General features: G+C 32.7%; 6 protein-coding genes across 15 annotated transcripts in view; 2 read left to right on the forward strand and 4 right to left on the reverse strand.

Annotated features, from left to right (window-relative positions):
• The first annotated feature begins 456 nt into the window (after window positions 1–456).
• LOC124494685 (Pre-mRNA processing factor 4 kinase) lies at window positions 457–3,228 on the forward strand. The gene is given in 5 exon segments (XM_047057932.2): window positions 457–1,452; window positions 1,515–1,662; window positions 1,729–1,738; window positions 1,740–2,136; window positions 2,603–3,228. Coding segments are annotated over 5 exon segments (1,287 nt in total). The 5' UTR covers window positions 457–1,163; the 3' UTR covers window positions 3,046–3,228.
• Window positions 3,145–6,080, reverse strand: LOC124494684 (potassium voltage-gated channel subfamily KQT member 1). Of its 6 annotated transcripts, none has more exons than XM_075729276.1 (5): window positions 5,736–6,080; window positions 5,505–5,663; window positions 4,315–5,444; window positions 3,626–4,252; window positions 3,145–3,544 (listed from the first exon to the last, which is right to left on the reverse strand). In XM_075729276.1, the coding sequence occupies exons 2-5, from the start codon at window positions 5,521–5,523 to the stop codon at window positions 3,290–3,292; spliced, it is 2,031 nt and encodes a 676-aa protein (XP_075585391.1). In that variant the 5' UTR covers window positions 5,524–5,663; window positions 5,736–6,080; the 3' UTR covers window positions 3,145–3,289. The 6 variants fall into 6 exon arrangements, with proteins under 6 accessions (XP_075585391.1, XP_075585392.1, XP_046913884.1 ...); XM_075729277.1 differs by having other exon boundaries at window positions 3,145–3,548; XM_047057928.2 differs by having other exon boundaries at window positions 3,145–4,252.
• Window positions 6,081–6,196: 116 nt separating this feature from the next.
• Window positions 6,197–7,677, forward strand: LOC124494687 (GDP-D-glucose phosphorylase 1). Its single transcript, XM_047057936.2, has 2 exons — window positions 6,197–6,850; window positions 6,909–7,677. The coding sequence occupies exons 1-2, from the start codon at window positions 6,296–6,298 to the stop codon at window positions 7,449–7,451; spliced, it is 1,098 nt and encodes a 365-aa protein (XP_046913892.1). The 5' UTR covers window positions 6,197–6,295; the 3' UTR covers window positions 7,452–7,677.
• On the reverse strand, window positions 7,604–9,608 carry LOC142597306 (uncharacterized). Its single transcript, XM_075729278.1, has 2 exons — window positions 9,505–9,608; window positions 7,604–9,411 (listed from the first exon to the last, which is right to left on the reverse strand). Exon 2 carries the CDS (start codon window positions 9,110–9,112, stop codon window positions 7,682–7,684), a length of 1,431 nt encoding a protein of 476 aa, XP_075585393.1. The 5' UTR covers window positions 9,113–9,411; window positions 9,505–9,608; the 3' UTR covers window positions 7,604–7,681.
• Window positions 9,609–9,709: 101 nt separating this feature from the next.
• On the reverse strand, window positions 9,710–11,253 carry LOC124494686 (uncharacterized). Its single transcript, XM_047057935.2, has 4 exons — window positions 10,905–11,253; window positions 10,422–10,848; window positions 10,174–10,363; window positions 9,710–10,121 (listed from the first exon to the last, which is right to left on the reverse strand). Exons 1-4 carry the CDS (start codon window positions 11,251–11,253, stop codon window positions 9,744–9,746), a joined length of 1,344 nt encoding a protein of 447 aa, XP_046913891.2. The 3' UTR covers window positions 9,710–9,743.
• Window positions 11,254–11,290: 37 nt separating this feature from the next.
• LOC124494681 (uncharacterized) overlaps window positions 11,291–24,419 on the reverse strand; it is a 48,877-nt gene continuing 35,748 nt past the window's right edge. For 2 of the 5 annotated variants that reach the window (XM_075729643.1, XM_075729645.1), the window contains 12 exons: window positions 23,551–23,688; window positions 23,316–23,483; window positions 18,855–19,976; window positions 15,985–16,431; window positions 15,850–15,919; window positions 15,568–15,671; window positions 15,220–15,504; window positions 14,798–15,163; window positions 13,910–14,737; window positions 13,541–13,856; window positions 12,235–13,484; window positions 11,291–12,166 (listed from right to left, as the gene is read on the reverse strand). In XM_075729643.1, coding sequence (XP_075585758.1) covers window positions 11,391–12,166; window positions 12,235–13,484; window positions 13,541–13,856; window positions 13,910–14,737; window positions 14,798–15,163; window positions 15,220–15,504; window positions 15,568–15,671; window positions 15,850–15,919; window positions 15,985–16,431; window positions 18,855–19,976; window positions 23,316–23,483; window positions 23,551–23,688 — 5,870 coding nt within the window. In that variant the 3' untranslated portion in view covers window positions 11,291–11,390. Of the gene's footprint in view, window positions 12,167–12,234; window positions 13,485–13,540; window positions 13,857–13,909; window positions 14,738–14,797; window positions 15,164–15,219; window positions 15,505–15,567; window positions 15,672–15,849; window positions 15,920–15,984; window positions 16,432–18,854; window positions 19,977–23,315; window positions 23,484–23,550; window positions 23,689–24,012; window positions 24,244–24,323; window positions 24,365–24,419 lie in introns of those variants that run through there. The other 3 variants (XM_075729647.1, XM_075729646.1, XM_075729644.1) reach the window with 3 other exon arrangements.

A 24,419-nucleotide genomic window follows, 5' to 3' on the forward strand; every position in this document is an offset into this window, starting at 1 on the left:
ATTAATTGAACAAACAACTAATATTTATCTTCACTTAGGATCGCCGGCGAACAATTTGGAAATTGATTCTCGAACCACGGATAAAATTTGAACATTGTCTTGGAACATGGACAGCGAATTATGGATCTATTTCAAACGGGACAATTAACGTTGTATGGCGCAATTGGGATGTGAAATATGGATGTATTTTATTATTTCCAATTTTTATTAAATTAATATTTCAATAAAATCAATTAAATTTCAATATATATGGATTAAATTAATATGGGGGGTAAAGGGAATAAAAGGGGGTCAAAATTGCTGCAACAATCGTGATGAACGACACTATCGATAGTCAAATCGTTTAGTCGTTTACTCAAAAATACGGGTCTCCAAATTTGAATTTGACGAGTTACGCATTCCTCTAAATTTGGAGACTAGTCTCCACGTTACTTTCCTTTCTGTGATATGAGAAGATGAATAGTGAACGACGTGATACTGATTATCGATATAATTATGATAACAAAAATTACGATGAAAATCGTTTTGAAGATTCTCGTTATGCTCGTACAGAATATCAACATCATCGTAATAGACGAGATTATTATGATGACCGTTATCGTGATGATCAACGTTCTCATCGTGATGATATCGACTCATATCACCATCGTTCTCCTAGAGACAATTATCGCGATTATTATAACCGTGATGATAGAAATGGTAATAATGATGATGATTACAGACATCGATCCATCAGAGATTATCGGGAAAAAGAAGAATCTAGTCGCCACCGTTCAAAGAATCCTTACCATTACCGTCCAGCTGATGATCAAAATCGATCATCAGATTATTACGGTGCCAAAGGTTATCGCGATGCTCAGACATCTCGATCTAATCGTGATTACCACCCTAAAGGTATTGATGATCGAAAACGTTCTTCGATCTCTCGATTTGATCGGGCCAAAGATCGTTCCTCTTCTTCGTCGGATGATGAAGCCGATGATATCGATATCAAAGATTTGGACGATGAAGACAATGAAGAGAAAGAAATTGAACGCCGTCGAAGGCAGCGACAAGAACTCTTGAAGAAACTACAATCTACTAAAACGAGTTCTTTGGATGAAACTTCAAATGAACCTACTAATTTTTCGACCATAGTCTGTGACTGTGATGATTCAACATCTATGACTTGTAAATCTGACACGAAAGTTCAAGGCCCAACTACATTTGAATCCATATTGAAAAATAACCCACAACCAAATGAGGAGAATAAACAACAACAACTACAAAAAACAAAGCGTAAACAATTTGACATGTTTGCAGATGAAAAAGATGAATTTGAAGATCCTGTTGCACGGTTACATCAATTTGGACATCTGGATGAAAAATCATTGGCCAATAAAAATTCCCAAAATCATCAAAATAGCCAATCACATTTGATTGACAATTGGGATGATTCCGAAGGATATTATCGTAAGTTATTAAATGAATTTATAATGTCAAACAAACTTTCTATATATCGTTTCATTCATTAGGCATTAGAATTGGCGAAATGTTGGAAAATCGCTATTCAGTTTATGGGTTCACCGGACAAGGGGTTTTTTCCAACGTTGTTCGTGCCCGTGATAAAAACAAAGATCAACAGGATGTGGCCATTAAGATTATTCGAAACAATGAAGTAATGTAAGTGTTTTATATTTATTTATATATCTATTCAGACTTTCATTTGAATATGTTCTATTTTTTCAGGCACAAAACCTGGATTGAAAGAGTTAGAAATGTTGAAATGTTTGAATGCAGTTGATCCGGATGACAAATATCATTGTCTTAGGCTATATTCATCTTTCTATCATCGACAACATTTATGTCTCGTATTTGAACCATTAGCCATGAACCTAAGAGAAGTGTTGAAAAAATATGGAAAAGACGTTGGTCTTCATATCGATGCCGTGCGGTCTTATGCTCACCAACTATTCCTTGCCTTGCGTTTATTGAAGAAGACATCTATACTGCATTCTGATATAAAACCTGATAATATTTTGGTCAATAATAAAAAAACTGTCCTAAAACTTTGCGATTTTGGTTCGGCATCATATCTAATAGACAGTGAAATAGCACCATATTTGGTTAGCAGGTTTTATCGAGCACCAGAAATCAGTAAGTACTCATCTTTCTCTTACTTTAGATTATCATCGAAAAGATTTTCCAACTTTTGTCGTGATTGTTGAAAAATCCTTTCGGTTATTTGTAGTCAATCCCATGTGTTTTTCATTCATGTTTGAATTTATTGAATTTGATCCCTGCGATTTGTTTTATTCACAGTTGAGATTGCATCTTGCATCTTGGTATTACGATTGGTATCTTCAAAATCATTTTTTATAGTGCAATGCTCGATTGAGATTTATCATTGGAATCTGTCTCTGTCTATTGCCTGTGAAAGAAATCTAACTGGAATCTGATTCAGTCAACGATTCAAAATATCCGAACTTTTATTTCGTTTTTCATCCGCCTCAGATTCGATTTTCCAGTCTGTTTTCATTTTTTAAAGATAATAATAATTCAATTTTCATTTTTTAAACATAACTTAATAACTTGATGATTTTTCTTCTTTTTCTTGTTTTAGTTCTTGGATTACAATATGATCATGCTATCGATATGTGGTCGATTGGATGTACTTTATATGAGTTATACACAGGCAAGATTATGTTCGCCGGCAAAAGTAATAATCAGATGCTAAAGTATTTTATGGATTTACGGGGAAAATTTTCTCATCGTATGATACGAAAAGCAACTTTCCGCGATCAACATTTTGATCATGATTACAATTTTCTATATCAAGATATTGATCGTGTTACCGAAAAGGTGAAAATTGTAACCTTAACAAACATGCAAGCTAGCCGTGAACTTCAATCCGAATTGATGGCTGGTCAACAATTAAGCGAACCATTGTCCCGTAAAGTTGGTCAACTCAAAGATCTGTTGGACAAAATCTTTGTCCTGGATCCTATACGTCGTTTGACTCCATCACAAGCTTTGATGCATCCGTTTATATCGGAAAAATTGTAATCATTGGAATCATTTTCTCGTATTTGTACAGGTAAATGATAGGTTTTTTCTAATTTCTTCGGGTTTTTTTTTGTACAAAATGGATAAACTGTCGAATTAGTGCACTCATCATCATAAACATTTGTTTCGTTTTAATTAAAATGTATTTCAGTTTCTTAATAAATTTTTTTTTTGGAAATTAAACAACGAATTTTATTTTGATATAAATTGATTGATTATTTTTCTATTGAAGTCATTGTTCTGATTATTTTGAATGTCTTCGATTGTCTTGTTTGGATGATGTAGATGATGATGATGATGATAATCGACGCCGTCGAAGTTCGGATTTTTGTTGACCATCATCGTTCATAGTTGTTTTTGATGTTGGTGTTGCCGATTCGGTCCACCCATCAATAAATGGTATGGTCGAATCACGATCTGTTGATGAAACAGGATTAACCAATGATCGGGTTTGCATCGATCCGCTGTCCACCGCCAATCCCTGATGTTGTTGTAGATTCTTTCTGGGCAAGAAAATCAAATCCGTGTATTGTGACTTTGTCGAATCGAATGGTAAATTTTGATTGAAACTTCCGCTAACCGTATTAATCAAATATGATCCATCATTAGTTTGTATGAATGTATCACCCGGTGCCGATTGTGTTGATCCCTCAGGCAGCTGTTGTAAATGATTGGTCAAACGATTGATCGCTTCGATTCGTTCCATTTCTGCTTTCGCCATTCGGGTCATTATTTTGTCCAAATTATTATTCAAATTTTTAATTCGAGCAAAAATATCCATCTGACCATATTTATAAGATTCGATCACATTACGTAGATTAACCGTACGTGCCAGCTGTTTGAAATGATTTTTTGCAACCTGAAATCGTACCAACGAAATGAATGCATGACTTATGTTTTCCAAAATACGAGATTTATAAAGATCACCCGTTTGGTCTGTGAAGAACGAAGTCAATTGCTGATACGAATTAATATCATGATGGCAATGCCATGCACGTTGTATGACACAAGCAGCAGCTTCTACTTTTCGTCGTCGTTGTCGGCTCTGTTCAACTTGTTCCAATTTCAATGCCAAACCGGCACCAATAATACCAGCCGGCAAAGCAAACATACAAAATCCAAACAGAATAAATAGAGCAGAGATGGTCTTGCCACGCCATGATATTGGAACTTTGTCACCATATCCGACAGTAGTCAATGTTACAATCTAAATTTCGGGCAGATATTATTCAAATACTTGACCTGAAATCTTATTAAGCAATTACTTACACTCCACCAGACAGCTTCAGCCATTGAATCTAACATATCGTTACTTTGATGTTCAACTAAAAAGCCTAAATAGGCTAACAAGGAAAAAATGATGATTTCCATATAGAAAATGATCATCAATTGTTCACGTTGATCGTAAAGAACCGACAAAAATATTCTCCATGGCCGCAATTGACGTTCAGTTATCATAATTTGTGCAACCTGAAAGAAACGATGAAATCCTCTAAAAGCACGGAATGCAAATACTTCGTGACCTTCATGCGGCCAAACCATAACCCATACAGACAAAATGATTACAATCAAATCAATAAGATGTGCGGGTGCCTTGATAAAATTCCATTTTCCACGCAAGCCGCAATATTTAGGTCTACAATTACAAGCCCAAAGTCTTAACAAATATTCCATGGAAAACCAAATGACCACAATTTTTTCAAGAAAATCCAATACTTTCCATTTGCCTCCCATTTCATCAAGATATGGTGAATCGACTTGTGGAAATATCGAAACGATCAAACATGCCATGACCAATATGAATGCAAGTACATGGTAGACGGTGGCCCAGAATGTTGAAGGCCGTTTAAAGAATTCATACACTTTATACTTGAACAAAAGTCGTTTTGATTGTTTCATCTTGTCTAATCGCCTGGATATATTTTCTTTTGTTCGTTCCATTCGAGCATTAAACGAACCTTCTGTGGTGAAAGAATCATTACGACGGCGTAATTTACGCATCATTTGTACTTCATGTAAAATCTGAGATAAACGTTTCTTTTCCTGTACGGTGCTCCCTCGTGGACTGATATTTACGACCACCGATTGACCATTATCTTCTGTGGAGCCTGATTGTTGTTGATTCGAAAGCAATGAAGGTGGTATCGATATTGGAGCTGTACGCGGAAAGGTTTCCTCTCCATCGACACAATTTGGTGATGTATTAAGTTTTTGGGCAGTGTTTTTTGTATTCGGTTTGTTTGATGAATCTTCTGTGCTGATTTCTATGTTTGAATTTGATGAATCTGGAGACTCAGAATCGCCTGGTGGTGGGGCATTAGTCGAAGCTTGCGGTTGATCATTTGAGGGTGGTTGCTCGATCAATTCCGTGGTCCGTACAGCGTTCAACAAAACTGGCTCTGTAGTGATGTTTCGTTTAGGTTGATATAACATTCTGGAATCGATCGATTTTAACTCACGTTCAACACGTTTCGACATTGTGGATTTTCTTTTAGATTCCAACGATTAATTTTTTCTGTAATCTTTTCTGGTGCCGGTAGAAAATATCAACCGATCAACACTGAATCGTAATGATCAAAGATGATAAACATTACAAAATGACAATCTTTTGTTCACGTCTATATTATTGATCGATCAACAAATAAAAATTGATTAAAATTTGATACTATTTTCAAGGACTTGTTGCCTACCAAGTAAACGATAAGTTGCCACTGAATTTGGAAACATGATTCGGTTCCGTTTGAAAAAAATAATTGACATCCATTCATTTCTTTGCTCTGTTTGCAATTTGATAGCATTTTGAAAATTAATCCATTACCGAACATAGATATTTGCATTTTTTTAGTTTGAATTTTATCCATATTTTCATCACTAATATCAATTCACAGTGCGGAAATTTGAGATTTGATTTGGAAAATTCGGGTTGACGATTAAAAAAAATCGGCTTTTTAGGATAAATCCCATTTTGATGTGATCAGATTTGTTGATCAAAATGGGTGCTGAAATCGGATAATGGAAACTATACCGTTTTGTCATTGACGTCATTGGAAATGTAAGATTTACCTTCATGGAATTTGGCTTCATGAATTCAGAAATTTTCCAAAACAGTTTTACAGTCAACCGCTAGATGGTAACACCGACAAATAATTAAATCAGCTGTGCCATAAATCGAAATTATCGAAATAATAATAGTAGCGTTTTTATTAAAAAACCATTATGTTTTATTGCTTGATTTGCTGTGTCATTTATAATGGATTCCAATCATCAGCGATCACCATCAACTCCAATTTCATCAAGCGAAGCTCAAGAATTGATGTCCCTTTTGACTGGAGAAGAATCGCCATCAACCACCAATAAATCATTGAATGAAATTCCTTTGTTTGAATTTACCGAAGCAGATTACATTGCTGTACAATGTGAATTAAATTCAACATTTGACCAATTACTTCGTGAACGGTGGATATCATCTATGAAAGCTGGCTCGATGAATTATTCGATTGAATCCACCGGAAGTTTACAAACCAAAATAATATCCTCAAACAAATATCGTTTTGTAGCCAAGCTTTTAGAAGGTCGAGGCCCGGGTAAACGTCGGACACCGGATACTATGCTCTCTTTAGCCATGCCTTTCAATCCAGACAAATTTAATTTCACCAAAGTCAATTCCAAAGAAATCCTGTTTCGAATCAAATGCTATAATGAAGAAATGAAAGCCCATCTAGAAGCGACAGTATTGGTAAACAAAAGTCCAATCGAATATTGTTCATCATTGTTGGTGCCATATTTAGAACGATGCTTACCACAAGTAATAATTTAGATTCTTGCAACTTAAGTTTCATCGATTATATGTTTACAATAATTAGGTGATGACCGAACAAGCCCTTACCTTAGCTGTTTCAATTTTGGCATTGTCTGATTTTTCCAGTTTACGTTTAGGATACAATTCCTTAGGATCAATGGCTTCAGTGAATCATTTACATTGGCATATTTATTATTTGGATCATCGTTTACTAATCGAGACTTTACCAGTGGTAGATTATGTGCTTCAAGAATGGCCTATACCAGCAATTGTTTTTGAAATTGCCGAACTAAATGACGAATCCATTGCTATCATTATAAAAGATGTGATGCGGATCATTGATTTTTGTCTCGATGATGGCCAAATTTGTCATAACATATTCATAACTCGCACTCCGATGGGTATGATACGAATATTTATCTGGTTACTAGAACCTAGATGGGGCCAAAAAGATCATGCAAACCTCAATGTTGCTATGAGTGAATTATCCGGTTATTTCATGTGCAAGTTACGAGATTCATTCGCAACAATAGATGAAGCTAAATGTTTATTTACTCTTCGGTCGGTAGTATCGGTCCACGAGAAAGCCTTGCCATTATTGCAATGATTAATGCAATGTTAAATTTTTTCAATTTTTAAATATTATTAAAAAAAATCAACAATTTTGAAAGCAACATTGCCAACTTCATTCACTTAGAGATAAAGAAAATTATTTTTCAGTTTTTAAAATTCATTTTATGTTCAAATTATTTTGACCAGTGATCTTTTATGTAACTTTTTATTTTCATTTATAAACTGAAACTATAATGAAAATTCATTAAAATGTTCAAAATTGATTTATTTTCGTTGATTGCGTTTGGAACGATGTCTTCTTTTACAACAACATAAAAAACTAGAACAAGAACAGCAGCAACAATTGCAGTAAAAACAAGCGATAAGCATTATTAGCCAAGTAATAAGAAGAAGAAACAATAAAACCATGGGTACAACTCGAGCATGAAGAAAACTGATCAATTTGAAGTGATCATTTTTCGTTTCATTAAATAGTTTATTTTCATATTCAAGTAGGTTTTTTAGCTTCTCGAAACGTTGACCTAACAACACAGAATGGGCATGATGTTTTCGTATCAATTGCTGACCATGTTCACGAAGGTATTTACCAACAATAGTCTCATTACTAGAATCGATAGTTCCATATTTGATAGGCACCAAATAAGACCAAACGTGTTGATGTTTATGCTGCACAATAAAAGATGTGTTACCAATCATGAATGATGTATTACGATTCAATTGATAAATGATATTGTCACATATGAAAGACCGATTTTTATATTCATCATTAAAAATGGTCAAATTATAGGCAAAACAATAGATGTAGATGAAATTATTATCAGTTTTTATTTGTACAATTTCTTCGGCGAATAAATCTTTTGTCTTTTTACAATAGGATTGACGCCAATATTCATCCAAAAAATCTGGCCAATTTGAGCAACGTGTCTTCATTATATTTGAATTTTCAAAATCATAGGCAAACATAATAGCTGAAGGATTTTTAAGTTTATGATTAACTATGTCTTTGATGCAATCAGTATTAGAATTGTATAAAAATAATTGACGGCCATTGTATTCATAAAAACAAGTTGATGTTTCATCTTGAGATTTCCTGATGACAAATGGATCGACTTCAACGATTCTGTAAATTGAATGCACGACAACGGTAGATAATTTTAGCACCATGTTGACAATATTACCATCAATTTCATTTGAAACCAATGTTTCACAACCATAACCAGTCCAATATTCACGGGGACACTTTTCATTTGAATTACATAGGGTCAAATTGGGAAAAAGATATTCGAAATCTTTAGAAATTTTATTCTTTCTTAATGATTCAAAAAAATTCTTGAAATATGAATCAACCTGATATAATTTAGAACTGATTGACATGTAAAGAGTAGAAGATGCAACATTTAATAGGTTTTGTTCCGACAATCGGTATGATAATTTATCTACATCTTGAGATAGCAGCAACATTTGTCGAAATATTTCATGATGAATTTCATTTGATGTTTGTTGTGACCATTCGAAAAATTGCATTCGTTGAGCATTATTTAATTCAAGTTCATTCAATCTGGCTTCGGTATCGAATTTCGAGAATAATTCTTTAGTGAAGAAGCCCAAAGCGGTGACCACTGAAATCCATTTGAATGATACAATGTTCTCTGGCAATGAACGCTTAGAAATATTATTGCCCCTCATATCAGGCATTTGAATTCGAATTTTATCGACCAAAGGGCAATTTTCGCGAATTTGGCCAATAATCAATTGATTGTATAGGTTTTGGCACCAGATCTGATATTGTTTTATTGACTGATTATCATTGTTCGATGATTCATTTTTAAACTTGAATGATAAAATTTCAATAAATTCTGAACATGGTGATTGAATGGTAAAATTGATAGTGTGAAAAACAACTTGTTGGGCTACTGCATGTGACGATGGACGCCATAATAATGGAGAAGATAAGGTGGGTGAATAATTTTCTTTTTGGTGTACATTGTGTACTCCTAAGATTAATGTGAAACAAATGATTAGCTTAAATATTTGGAAATGAATGAAGAAATTATATATAAAAATTAGGAGATTAATTGTATAAATACATTGTATATATAAATTGTAATTGACATTATTAGGTCGATTTTTAAGAATCATTTTTATAATCACTTCAAATTCGAATGAGCGATACAACAATGATATATGATGATAATTAGACAATATATATGAATAAATAAAAGAGACGGAAAACGAAACGCTCTTTTCAATGTGTATCGTTTATTTTGAACAGTACATAGACACACACACATGGCTCGAAATTTGAAACAATTTTTGAAATTTTGGCTCATTTTTCATCAATGATTTGCCTAGCCAAACGTTTGATTTCCAGAATTAAAGCCGTCTCATCTTCATGTTTTTGTTTCATGTCAATGTACCTAGAACTGTGTCCAAGTTTTTGTTGGAAAATGTATTTACTTGGTACATCCGCTATTGGCTCAGAAACAGCACTCAAACGTATCACATCTACTTCATTTCCCCGTTGGATATGATGAGCTAGACCATGACGGAAAAAAGCTGAATTTCGATTACAATAAAAAACACTTGTTATCGTCAATATTGAAACTACCAGAGTAACCATAATTATAAAAAATCGATTTTTCATTTTGTCCCATCCCAGCTTATATAATTGCTCCGAATCACAAATATTTTGTTGAATATCAATCTACAAATTTGAGATAAAAAACATGACATCTTTAATCAAACTTATATCATACCGTTTTTGTGTCGATTTTCAATGGCAAAACACCAAGAATTTCCAAACCGTATGCATAGCCAAATTCATTATCATATATGTAAAGAAATGTTTTATATTCAAGTTCGACTGCACCTGTAACCTGAAATTTTTCTCCATCCATATGAAACCCATTATCCCATTGGCCAGTCTTTTTTTCGTATTCATAACCACTGACATTTTTTTTGTAATGAAAATCTAAGTAATTTTTTTTGTGTCTTCGAAACTTACTATGCTCTCCAATAGCTATTGGTATTGTTCTGATTGGCAACCCTGATGAAAAAATAATACATCTGAAATTCGTTAATCGAAACAAATGCATAGTTTTTATCAGGAATCTCTTCCGCATATTCATTTTCTATTTTGAACATTGTCTCAATGATTATATCGGGAAAAAAATACTGATTATCTTTTAATTTGAGTTCTTTCTCTAAGAATAGACCATACAAATTGGACATGCTTTTCATTGGACCATTCAACCATTGTTTTACCAAATTGGTGAAACGATTATCCACCACATCATCATGTGCATTCAAGTATACAACATAACGAAAACTATTTTGAACAGATGAATCCAAATTTAAATCAAACGATTTATATTGAAAAATTTCGATTAAAACGTCCTTTTCTTGGATATAAACTCCACCAATCGATATAACTTTAATGCGAAAAAAAACAATTTATTGATTATAATCAAAATATTTATTTACATACAATTTTTCCAAGTTGATTGCAAGTAATTGTCCGATCTTTCTAATTGCCATCGATTTTGTTCAGTGACAAAATCATGATTGAACTTGTAAATGACCATTCTGTTCTCTCTATCACCAATATCCCAAATCATGCTTTCTCTTCGTGAAACTTGTTCAACTTCGATAGCTTTATTGAATTTTCCATCATAATAAATAGCAACATATTTTTTTCGTGAACAAAATCTTTTTGCAATCATCCATTGATTAGCCGATTTATCGACATTGATCTTCGGACCATATAAGTTTGGCTGAGTGATTGCTATAATAACACGAATTGAAAACAGTTGAATGATTAAAGAATACATGCTCATCGTTATTATAAATTAGAATTCGTTGAACAATTTGAGATTCATAAATTAAGAACAATTTATTTTACATTAAATTTTTTTTTTTGTAAATATCACAAGGATTATGGAGAAACAATTAATTTGATTATAGCGATATTTATTCAAAAAGCTGTGGATTCATTGTTGTGATTACCCATTGAAGCATTTGATGGCGTTGATTTGAATACAAATGGCAGTTCATAAGGATGAGCCGATTTTGTCGTAGCTTGTGATAAATTAGATGCTGTTTGAATCGATTGATTGATACAATCAGTAGCAGCGGAAGTATTGGACCACGAAGGCTGGTGATGGCGATGTTGTTCAACATTGATGACAGATTCTGTCAATGTAAAAGGAAATTTGGAGGCTGAAATAGACGACGAAAGTGGTGGAGGAGGTGGCGGTGGTGGTTGCTGCGGTCCATCGCAATACATTTCAGTGAACTGATTTTTTTGAGCTGAAAAATTTGCATGCTCTTGTTGGTGATGGCTCAATGTACCGTAGAGAGGATCATCTTGAGATTTTCTACCACCGATCAAACGTACTGCACTTCCAGTGGTTGTTGTAGCAGTCGCTGTAGTCGTATTGGATCCACCTGATACACTACCTCCATTACAATTAGTCGAATTTTGAAATTGAACCGAAGAAGTGGCATACGCCACTGGAAGAGAATACAAAGGATATTGAGACTGTTGTTGTTTGATATCAGCAACTTGATGATCACAAATGGCTGCCCCTGGACCACTGAAACCCAATGAATGACATGAATCGTTACGTAAATTATATTGAGATGATGATTTGCCAGATCCATCCAACAATTCATCAATCGATGCAGAGCATGGCATCTTGGATCCATTGCCATTGGCCATACTACCAGGATTTGAACCATAAATGTGTTCTGATGTGATTCAAAAATAAAATGAAACATATAAATAATTAAATTATTGCATTTTAAGTTCAAAATACCTCCTGCTCCCCCTGTGCCTCCAACAGTACTACCATCATTTGAATCCATACAACTTCCAAGTTGGCCAACGCCTTCGCCGATTGAATATTGACCAGATAGTTTCGAACCAGAAGCCACTTTATGATGTCGCTGTCGAGTATTAGCAACCAGTGAGAACATTAAGAAATTTTGCCGATTCGTCTGGATAGCACAAACGACAACAAACACTAAGAACAATATGACCAGGGTACAAGATACCGGAACGATGTAATGAAGTTGAGTAAACATTGATGATCGAAATGAATGGTTATAGATTTGTGAACGCGTTGATGAGGAACCTTGTCGCCCTTGTTGTTGGCCATTGGTTCGACCATGAAATTCTTCAATCGCTTTCAGCGTTAATGGAGCAATCGTTGAACCATCAGATTTACGAGTTGAAAAAATGTATTCTCGATGTACAGTTCCAGCTTCAGTAACTGCTTGTATCAATAATTCATACCATGATCCGGAAAACAAATTTGTAAGCTCTATGATTAGTTCGGCAGTTATGTTGCTATGAATATTTGATTCGACTTCTATCATAGTTGATTGTTCACCAACTGAAGTTGATGGAGTTATAGTCAGTTTTCGATTTGTGGCTACATCTCCGAATACTCTAAAATCCAATTCAAATTTTTCGATTGGACAACCTAGTCGTTTCCATTGATTCAAATTGATTCTAGCATTCGAAATATTTGGTTGAACAAAATCTTGTACAGATTCTGGTGGTACGGGAACATTCCCTTCAGTTCGTGCAAGGATTACTTCACTGGGATCACCTTGGCCAGCGCCATTATAGGCGTTTACATAAATGAAATATTTGGTGCCACAACGAAGTAAACCTAGAACATATGTCCTTCGATGAAAAGTTGAAATGACTGGAGCCGGCTCAGGATGAGTGAACACAGTATCAATTGAATTAGCATCACTCAAAGGTTCCAATTCGATTTTGATCGTTTTCCAATCGTTCATGTGATCTTCAACTGAAGTGCTGACTTTTTCAGCAACATTAGCCACGCTTGATTTCAACTCATTTTGTGTTGCCGATTTATATGATATGACAAATCCGGAAATAGGTTCTTCTCCTTGAACAGACCACATCAATTCAATTGAACTTAAATTTGATTTTAATGCACGAATTCTAGGAGCTGATGGTACATCATAATCCAGAGTTTTTCCTTGATACTCTGAGCTAGAAGGACCTGCGCCAGCCAAATTGAAAGCTTGAATTCTAGAAATGATAAAAAATTTATTTCAAAAGTTTTCGAAATTATTTTTGTAACAAACTTTATATCGTAACGTGTAGCTCGTTTTAGATTGTTGAGAATAAAACTTTCATGAGTTTCACTCGATGAAAGATCAATGCCAGATTTGATTGTTTTAAATACAAATTCATTCAATTGATTTTGGTGATCATTATCTATAGTATCAAGATGTGGTCGATATCCAATGTAGTAGCCTGTAATTGGCGGAATATAGACGTTGCTTTGAGATTTATGATTGCTCGCAGGGGTCTGGGGTTTTCGTGATGGTCTCCATGAAATTTTTAAGCTACGAGTATTTAGCGGTAATATTGTTATGTCGGTAGGGACATCGTTTGGAGCTATGAAATAAAAAGATGAGGTAAAATTAATATGAAAATTTATATATACTTACGTTCTTCGGTAGTTTTGACAGTAATACTATCACTAAATGAACTGGAACCAACAGAATTTTTAGCTTTGACCTGTATTACGTATGTGGTTGCAGGAGTTAGATCACCTAATTGAAATGAAATGAACTTCTTGTGAGAATCTATGGTCGCCGTAGTCATGGATGTTGCCAAATATGCAGCATATGGAGCCAAAGTAACTGTGTTTGATATGGACCCAGAGATGGTTCGATAAGAAATCACATATTCATTAATGGGAGAATTCCCATCGAATGGCATTGGCCAAGTAAGTTTAATTGATTGACTAGCAATTTCATCAGCACGAATCTCTTCAGGTCTATCAGGTTGTTCCAAAACGGTCACAGTAAAATTTTTTCGTATGGAACCATAACGATTCTGTGCTGTGCAAAGGTAAACTCCTGTGTCACTACGTTCAACATGACGTATGGTCAACTTTGTTGCATAATATCTAGTAGTAGGATATGACTGTTTTTTGTTGGATTGATTTATTAAAAATATATCAGTAAAGTTAAGTGTTGATCCGGTTAACCCATCTTGATTCACTTCGAATGTTTGAGTCGTATGATATCGATCATAAGAGGGATCGGTCATCAAAAGTTTCGATTTTGATGAAGCTATCACCGGAGTAGAACTAGTATCTTTAAACCAACGAATATTCACAAGCTCGTCAATGTTAGTATTTGAAAGATTCGAAAATTTAGATGCTTGAACATTATCGATGTATTCAAGTTTGACCAAACAAGTCAACACAACCATTTCCCCGAATTTTATTTGTTTACTTTCATAATAACCATGGAGAAATTGTGGCGGAACTTAATAAATTAATAAAAACCATTTAAAATCATTGATTGCTGAGTTTATGGTCTACTTACAATGGACAGAGAGTCTTATAATGGTACTTATACCGCTACCGACACCATTAAAAGCGCTACACATGTATCGTCTATGATCATCACGATTCACTTCTTTGATGATCAACGATCCATTCTCTAAAATTTGCATATGAGGATTACTGATCACAGCATGAAAAGAATTCGAATTTGAGTTTGAATTTGAAATTTCAGGTATTGATTTAGGCTGCAGCTTTTTTGCATTATTATTATTGTCCAGAAAATCATTTCCTTCTACTTTCCATCGAACTTGTGGTTCTGGAATACCTTCAGCTTGACAGTTAATCACTAACATTTGTCCTGAAATAGCTATGATATCTTCGGGCTCGAAAAGCCATATTGGTGCCACTATTTTTAAAACAAGAATGTGAATTAACCACTTAACACAGGTTTTCGATATTTACCATTAACACGAAGATCAGCATAATGACGGTCACTGGCAGCCATATTGGATGCTATACACGTATATCTACCAACGTGACGACGTTTCAGTGCAGTGAATGTAATACTGGATGTGAATTCATTCACCATTTCGATTTTGCGATCACCACTACTAGTTAATGGTTGGCCATCCTTAAGCCAATGAATGTGTATTGGTGAATCACCGGATATCACAGCACATACTACAACACTACGCATTCCTTCTTCAAGGTTTGGTGCAAACGTGAAATTATCAATTCGAGGACCAGCTAGAAAAAGATATAAATATCGAGTTTCATATAATGATTCAAATAATATAGGACAAAACTTACTGATGACATTTAAATGAAGTTTGGTTCGTGAAGTAGACTCTTTGTTGCTAGCAAATGCCACCTCACATTCATATGTTCCTTCATCTTCCTTCTTGTTTATTTTACTGCCATTCATATAGGTTAATTATTATATCAAGTCCGGAGATTATTATCGAGATAAAAACATTTTAGAAGGGCGACCATTATTATCATTATCAAAATCGTTTCATACGAAACAAAAAGTAACAATTTCTAATTATACACACAAGAACTATTTTCGCTTCGATAATTATAATGACCTACCTGATATGTAATGTTCCATTAGGTGATATGTGTTGACGCCCATTGGTTGGCAATTTTCGTTGTGATCCATCTGTGTGAATTGAGGAATGTAAATTAATATCGATGATCATAATGATCTAGGATAATCAACTATACCTTTTCCAAACCAACTTATAGTCTTAATTGGATAACCATAGAACGGACAATTCAGATTTATATCAGCTCCAGAGAGGACAGTCAAGTTCGGTGTATGAACTTTGACTGCTCCTTTGCCAATAACGTTTACTCGTGCTTCATAATAAGTTGAACCAGCTAAATTTTTTGCTGTACATCGATAAACTCCACCATCTTCGACACGGCTGCCTGTAACATTGAAATGACTGACTAATAAAGAATCAAATGTCGATGATCCATGATGGTTGTGATTATCTTTGATGACGAAATCACCTAAACGAAATCGAGTTGATGTTGGCATAGGCATTCGATCCAATGACCATTCTATTTGCGCTAATGGTGCACCACGCGATACACAACGTAGAGTAAAACTTTCTCCCGGTTGAATTGTTAGCTCATTAAAGTGTTCCACAATAGATGGCGGTTGATCTATTCAAAAAATCATATGTGAAAAAAAAAATTAAAAACCAAAATTGTTTTGTAGCATTGAACTTCAATGATGATATGATGAATCAATAATCGGATTAATCTTTCTCCTAGTAACTATATATATCATATAAAGATCAGAGAGTGAATCCATTAAGAGATCAAAGAAGATCAAATTATTTTTATTCATCTATTTCATAAAATTAACACAGAATTTCAAAAAAAAAATCTGAACATATAAAAATAGTTTGATACATTTGAAATGCCGAAATAAATAATAGCATCAATGAATTTTTTCATGATCGAATCATTAGAAATAATAATGGAAATGTTTTATTCCTATCATTTGAAATATATTTGAAAAATTTTCAAATTCAGTTACGTTCTAATCTTGGTTGGTTGATTTTTTTTATACATTCTTCAATATATAGTCTATAATAATGAATCAAGACTTAAATCACATCTTGGCACATTAAACACGCGCAACATAAAAATAAATAAACAAAAAAAAATTATTTTCTTGTGAATTTGGATCAAATCTAGAAATTGGTTCTCGAAAAAAAACCATAGGTACCATTGTTTTGTTTTTTTATTGCTAATGGAGTAAGGATACTTTGAATTTCTCTTTGAAATTAATTGTCCACCATTTTGGAATAGAAACTTTTTTTTTGTTCACTATTTTCGTTTCGTTAATTTATCATCCAATAAAAAACTATTGTTTATTCATTCATTTCACGAGCTATTTAACTTTGTCAAGAATTTTTGCTTTTTTTTTGTTTTCATTTTATAATAGAAAGCCCTAATAATACTATAGAATGGTAAGAGATTTTCTTGGAAATGAATTTTCAGTATTGATTGGACAAAATTTCAAAAGGATCGAAATTAAAATCATCATAAAATATCATCATCATTATCATTATTATGTTTAAAAACAAACTGAACTTTACATATATTCCAAATTAGTATTTAATAATTGAAAAATACTCTCGATAATTTGGAATTTCAGGGAAAAAAACGTTGCATAATGTTTAGAGTTAAAAAAAAGCTAACGATAATAAAAATGAAAATGAAAAAAAAATTACCAAACCAGGAAAAATATAATATTCGACCATTGAACAATGGCAATGACATAGATTCTTTTTCAACATTCATCCATGTTCAATTGTATATTGTCAATATATATATTATCAATGTTGAATTTTATCTACTAGAACATAAATGAATATAAAATGACAAAATCTTTTTAATGCTCCAAATGTTATATGTTGTCCGGAAGATAGTATATCCTGTTGAAAATCATTTTACGGTTAATTAATCCAATTCGGCTACACATGTGTATTATATACACTGAAATGAAATTCATTTTCTATTCGTGCGTGTGTGTGTGTGTGTGTGTGTGTATGGACAAGAGAATAAATAATTTTCTATGCCACATGAAACCGGTCATCATTGAATATTTTTTTTTTTGTATATATGGAACACATACACATCAACTGGCCATTGTTTGATATGTCAATGCTATTATAATCAAAAAAAAAACATGATAAAAAACTTTGTCCCACCAAATCCTGTCAGAAAACGCTTTGACATTCATTGAATAATGATTATTTTGGTGTATTTTCCATTCAATTTTTTTTTGCATCATCATTTCACAATGATTTGAATTTAAATTGAAATTGCCATCAAAGACATAAGCATTTGCCTTTTTTTATATCTATCACGATCATCAATTGACCGTATGTTAGAATCAAATTCATAGAAATGTGCCTAATAAATATGGATCGACCATAGTATAGTTAAAATAAAAGAAAAATGATCAAGACCGATGGTATGATGAAGAAAAAACGGAGGCCCTGAAGGTATTGACAAATACAATAGCAAAATCTAACATTTTATTGAATACAATTCAATTTAGTTTAAAAAATGAAAATCAGCTCTTTTTAAAATCGAACATTCCAAATTCATCGTAAAGTTTACTGAATTTTTTTCGTTAGAATTCCAAATGATGACCATTCATTCATCTTTGTGTGTGTGGAAAAAAAATTCAATTGAGATAGAAAAATTCGTGAAAGAGATTTTTTTTCTCCATTTCAACTCGTAGTTGATTCGATCAAGAAATGTAGCAAATGAAGCGAAATTTGATTTTCTTCATTCTATTATGGCTAACAAACCGTATACAGGAGTAATTCCACCATTAAAACTAACTACTATAGAAATACATTGGATTTTACCATCAATGATCATTCATCCAACTTTTAGAATGCCAATATGGAGTTAATGATTCACAAATTTTTTAATGATTCTTGCCAGTATTGAATCTAATCAGGCAAGAAGAATTGACGGAAAGAAGAGTTCATCAAAAATGTGAAAGAATGAAACTAAAGTAACCTTTGGCTTATTATAGAAACTTTTTTCGGGCCACTTACCCACAAATTGAACTTGTATAGTAGCTTGTGTCGTTTCGAAACGATTACGTGCAAAACATTGATACATTCCAGATTTGCTACGATCATCTAGGGCTAGATCTAAATGCTGTATGGCGGATATATCGCGACGATTATTGCTGTTCGCCTGATCTACATTCATGTCAGTAGCATATACTTGTAAATAGTTGGCAGTATTCATTTTGATTCGGCTTCGAAGATTCCCTGATCCTGATCCTGGATAGTAACCAGATGGTGATGATGATAATGAATCCAAGTTAACGACACCATGATGATAATGATAATTTACTGCTGGTTGTAGCTTTTGTTCTTGTTGTTGTTCATTTCCGTCTCTTCCGCTTTGGCCGGAATTAACTAGAATTACTTGCGTATTGTGAAGCCAATAAACATCAGACAATGGAAATCCATGCACTGTACATCGTATTCGAATAGTTTCACCACGAACTCCACGAATTATTCTTGGTTGTTTTGATTCCTGGTAGAACTGCTGTTGCTGCTGGCGCAAATGAGGAGTTGGCATCATGGTTGATTTCTTCGATGAAACGCCCTGAATTGGCACAGAATCTATCCGCACCGTGAGCGGTGAACGAACATTGACTGTAGTGATACATCGATCATAGCCGACTGTATTGGCCACAATGGCAATATAATGACCAGCGTTGGAATGAGTGATCGGTCCAGTGATCAATAATGTGCTACCCATTGATCGAAGACGGCTCAACATCAATTGATGGCGACGATATTCTTTGCTATTTGGATCGACATTCTGGCCACCAATAGTGTTAGATGATTGTGAAGAGGATTGATCATTAGATTGTTGCACAGGAATAGGCATGGCAAATGAATTGATCGATGATGATGACGATGATGTTGATGGAGATTTTTGCTGCTGTTGTTGTTGTTGTTGTTGAGACAATAACAATGAGGCAATTTCCGTTTCCCAATCAAAATGCACTCCAAATGGAATCCAATACCATTTATAAGTAGATAATGGTTGTGAATGTGCAGCGCATGGTATCAACAGTGGTTCCAATTGCCCATCATCAGCATCAAGTTCGTCTAATCGATGAACGATTCTTGGCGGAAATATGTCCTTCTCGCCACCTAATAAATTTTGTTGTTGCAATAAAAACGAAAAAAAATAAAGAATAAAATAAAATATGAAAGAATTAGTATGGTTTTCATCATCAATAATCGTGAACAATGAATTAGAATTCTAGTATAAATGAAAAAAGACAAAAAAAAAATCATCACACACAAATGTCCGATTCCTAGCCTGAAATGACATTCGATTTCTTAGCCATAGAAAATACGATACTAATGGTAAAATCGATATATCGGAAACATTCATATACATTCAGGCACAAACAGGAAACTGCTACCAAAGACAAACTTTGAAGTCGATGTTTTAAGCAAGTATGCAAGTATTGTATTCAAACTACATTTATGTCTGATTGAACAAAAAAAATGAATATTTCTATCAATGAAACATTACATTACATACAATTCATGACAATTATTTGCGGACAATAACCGAAAGAATTGAATATGGTAAACTGTCTTTATATGAAAATGTGTGTGTGCTTCACTTGAATAATCATTGTAAAATCTGGAACAAACAAATGAAAACAATGATAGTCAATGGATACGACAATAATTATTATTATTATTATTATTATCATCATCATCATTATCATCTGAAATTCGAAATGGATATTGTTGCGAAACAAAATAAACGCTTTTATTCTTTTTTATTCTTGTTTGATTTTGATTGCTCTATTCCCTATGTAAATAACCAAATATACACAGGCAGACACAAACATTTATTTGGAATGAAAGAGGATTTTTGGCGTTAATATAACACTTGGGAATTTGCAAAATGACGATGACGATGATGATGATGAAGAATTTCGAATGATCGTTTCCCTGAATATCTGTTATATATGAAGAAAAGGAAATCCGGATTTTTTTTTCTCGACAATGGAATTCGAAATGGAATGGATCATAGAAATTCACATTCACATCGATTCATTACAAATGAACAAATATACAAAGCTCAGCATGTGAAATTCATTCACTATATCTCCGGTTATGGTTTCTTGGGTTAGAAATGGTACACAACAAATCAATCTTGTATTTAGATTTTGTCTATCATTTTCATTCATTGCTCAATTTTCGTTAAATATAAAAAAACAACATGAATACATTCCAATAGAGGGGAAGAACATTTTAATAGAAAAAAAATAGATCAAAGGTAAAAATCATGGAAAAAAATCCACAAAACAGGATTACCACCACCACCACCACCATCAAGCAGAATCAATTTTCAAAAACAAAAAAAAACAAACAAACATACATTTTGTGAATAAATGATTAAATGAATACGAACATGAGATTTTCATATTCGTATAAATAGATGTCAAATAAAAAAAAATTTTCTTATGGCATTTGTCACTATTATTTGTGATGGCAGAAAAAATTTCTCTTTTTATTTGGTTACTTGAAAATGAAACGAAAACAACAACAACAACCGAAAAACCAAATAAAAATAAAAATAAATTCCATGATGATGATGGTATATATCCGAGAAACAAAAAAAAAGAAAGGGAAATAACCCCTTAGCCATGATGTGATTAATTTAAATGGATACAATTTGCGAAAAGGCAAAATGTGCACTCACCAAAAAAAAAAAAAGAAGTTGGCAAGAAAGAGAAAAAAAAATTTACTTCATTCAAGTACTATGTGTGTGTATATTTTCATCCATTCATTTCAGATAGTCGACGGAAATTATCATCATCATCATCATTCTCATAAATTCTTTTTCATGTCTTCTTTGCTTGATTTTTTTGGTTGTTGGAAAAATGAATCACATTATTCACGGGAAACATACATGTTTTTCAAGATTCAAAACGGATTCATACAATCTATCCATTTCTAAGATATTCACTTTATTGGATTGAAATGAATGATGATGAGTTGTTCATATTTGTCTGCATTTGCGCCTTAGGGCAATCAAAAAGAAAAAAAAAGAAATTTCTCATTTCACATTGAGAATAAAATGGAATTCATGATTGTAAGCAATAATAATAATTCACCTAAAATTTGTCCAAAATTGTAAGCTATGAAGAATGATTCGCCCAAAACAACAGCTATATATCGAAAATCAAACAATTCAAAACTGAGAAATGAAAAAAAAAATCAGAACCAGATTTAAACTGTTGTTGTTCAAAACGGAAAAAAAATCTAACTCCGTCAAATTTAGAACAATCATCATAGTAAACATTTGAATGGAAAGAAAAATTCCACCGGAAATGATCATGATGAAAATAAATTGAATTCAAAATGACGAATTGCTTCGATTTTGTTCATTGAATGAATGAGAAATGAAAAAAAAAATTCTGAAGTTGTAATCTAATTGGAAAATCTTTATATATAGTTTGTTGGAACAAATGGATCCAAATTCTTTGGTATAGTAGGTAATATTACTGAAGAAAAAAAAAGAAAAATGTGTAGATTGAATATCATTATTATTATTATTATTATAAAGGATGATGATGATGATGAAAAAAAATTAATAACGAAAAAGAAAAATTGAGGCCAAGAAAAAATTGGTAAAAAATTTTTGGAATTTTTCTCTCCTATGTTCTTTCTTTTTCTCATAATAATCTATATCGCTGAATCGGATTCAAGAATTCAAGAAAAAAAAATGAATTTGTAAGCGGCGTTTTTTTTCCTCGCTCTCCTTGACAATTCAAATAGTTGATGTGAGACAAAAAAAAAATCCGGCCATATATAGAAAAATTGTCTTTATAGTGTTCTCAGAAAAGAAAAAAGGGGATATAAAAAAAACGCGCTTTAAGAGAAATGTAAATGTGAGAATAAGGTTTATATTCTACACATGTGACATTATAAAAGGGTTATATCTTTGTCATCATAATCATCATCATCATCATACTATTATTATACAAAATAATTCCAATGTTGATGATGATGGTGTTGGTATTATGATTCGATTATTCAGCAGAAAAAAAATTCATCCATTCATTCATTCATTATAATAATAATTTTTTGTCGCTTATTTGTTGTAAATTCTAATATCTTGCATTGCTTTTCTCAATATTTGGAAGAAATTTCATTTCATTGAATCTATTGTCTGTCTGTTTTTGGGTAATGTTCAGCCAAAAAAAAGAATAAAGAAGTAATATGCTCAAAAGAAACGAGTGTAATATATTTAAATTAAGAGAATCTTGACTCTTTCCATACAACATAAACATGTACACAACACATACACAACAACAAGAACAAGATTGTGGAATTTTGTTTTTTATTTCTCTTTTTCTGATTTTTTTACACTGAACAAAAACTACTAGAAATCATGTTGGATATTGAAATTGAAATAAATTTTCCAAAAAAAAAAAAAAAAATATTTTCAATTTTACATACCTGAAAGAATTATTTGTGCAAATGTACTTTCAGCCAATGGTCGTTGCTGATTCGGTGATGTTTGTAATGATGGTTGTGATATCTGTTGCTGATTATTTGATAATGATGGCTGCTGATGCTGCTGCTGTTGTTGTTGTTGTTGAATAAATTGATGATTGATGTGCATATCTGAATGGTTTTTGTATGGAAAAAAGACTATTTTTTTAATTGAAAACAAATTACATTATTATTTTACCTGAAAATCGTTGTTGTGATTTTTTATTATACTGATATTGTTGATGATGATAGACGGCACATTGATAGGTTCGTCTTGCATCATGTTCATCAACATCTCGTACATGTAGCTCACCACTTGGATATGCCGTATATTTGCCTATATTAAATTAAATGAATAATGAATATGAATATGATTGAGACATTAGATGGATTTATATTCTAAACCATTTCAAAATAGAAAAAAAACTTCTAAAATCAATAGGAAAAATCATTTGTTCATGATACTGTCAATAAAAAGCTTAAAAAACAAAGACCAATATATTGATGGTCGAGCAATTGGACATAATCCATATATTAATTAATAATAATAATCGAAAACTTTGATGATCACGTTATTTGTGATAATGATTAAATTTCAAACAATGATAATGATCATCGTCATAAATGACCGATGATGATGATGATAAAAAAAAACACTTACAATTATTCATTAACCTTGATCAAAAAAAAAAAAGATCATCGTGATGATGCATCATTAGTAACCAAAGAGTGAATGTAGATGAAAATATGAAAAAAAAACTATTTTTCTTGAAAAGGTAATTGTAATTGTTTCTATAGTAAACGACGATAGAGCAAGAAAAGGAGAGAGAAAAATCACAATCATTCATTATTTTTTTCTTTTTTTTTCCATGAAATAAAGATAGACCCAGAGTATGTTTGCATTGTTTCCGATATAACGGTGCTAAACGGACACATGATAGATTTGATAATGAAATTATAATTTGGACTTACATTTGATTCTATACACATAACTAGAATTTTTTTTATCTTTCGCATGACAGTAGCACTATAGGGACATTCATTATCATCGTCATCATCATTTGATTA

The sequence above is a fragment of the Dermatophagoides farinae genome, chromosome 3 (genome assembly GCF_024713945.1).
Source record: "Dermatophagoides farinae isolate YC_2012a chromosome 3, ASM2471394v1, whole genome shotgun sequence".
Taxonomy (NCBI): domain Eukaryota; kingdom Metazoa; phylum Arthropoda; class Arachnida; order Sarcoptiformes; family Pyroglyphidae; genus Dermatophagoides; species Dermatophagoides farinae.

What these genes read in the sequence shown, in the direction of transcription:
- LOC124494686 (XM_047057935.2), bottom strand. Translation starts at nt 11,253, where the DNA reads ATGAGCATGTATTCTTTAATCATTCAACTGTTTTCAATTCGTGTTATT. An exon ending in GCAATCAACTTGGAAAAATT is followed by an intron (nt 10,849 to 10,904) that starts GTATGTAAATAA and finishes TTCGCATTAAAG; the next exon opens with TTATATCGATTGGTGGAGTT. An exon ending in AATAGCTATTGGAGAGCATA is followed by an intron (nt 10,364 to 10,421) that starts GTAAGTTTCGAA and finishes AAAAAATGTCAG; the next exon opens with TGGTTATGAATACGAAAAAA.
- LOC124494684 (XM_047057927.2), bottom strand. Translation starts at nt 5,523, where the DNA reads ATGTCGAAACGTGTTGAACGTGAGTTAAAATCGATCGATTCCAGAATG. An exon ending in CTGAAGCTGTCTGGTGGAGT is followed by an intron (nt 4,253 to 4,314) that starts GTAAGTAATTGC and finishes CCCGAAATTTAG; the next exon opens with ATTGTAACATTGACTACTGT.
- LOC124494687 (XM_047057936.2), top strand. Translation starts at nt 6,296, where the DNA reads ATGGATTCCAATCATCAGCGATCACCATCAACTCCAATTTCATCAAGC. An exon ending in TAGAACGATGCTTACCACAA is followed by an intron (nt 6,851 to 6,908) that starts GTAATAATTTAG and finishes TACAATAATTAG; the next exon opens with GTGATGACCGAACAAGCCCT.
- LOC142597306 (XM_075729278.1), bottom strand. Translation starts at nt 9,112, where the DNA reads ATGCCTGATATGAGGGGCAATAATATTTCTAAGCGTTCATTGCCAGAG.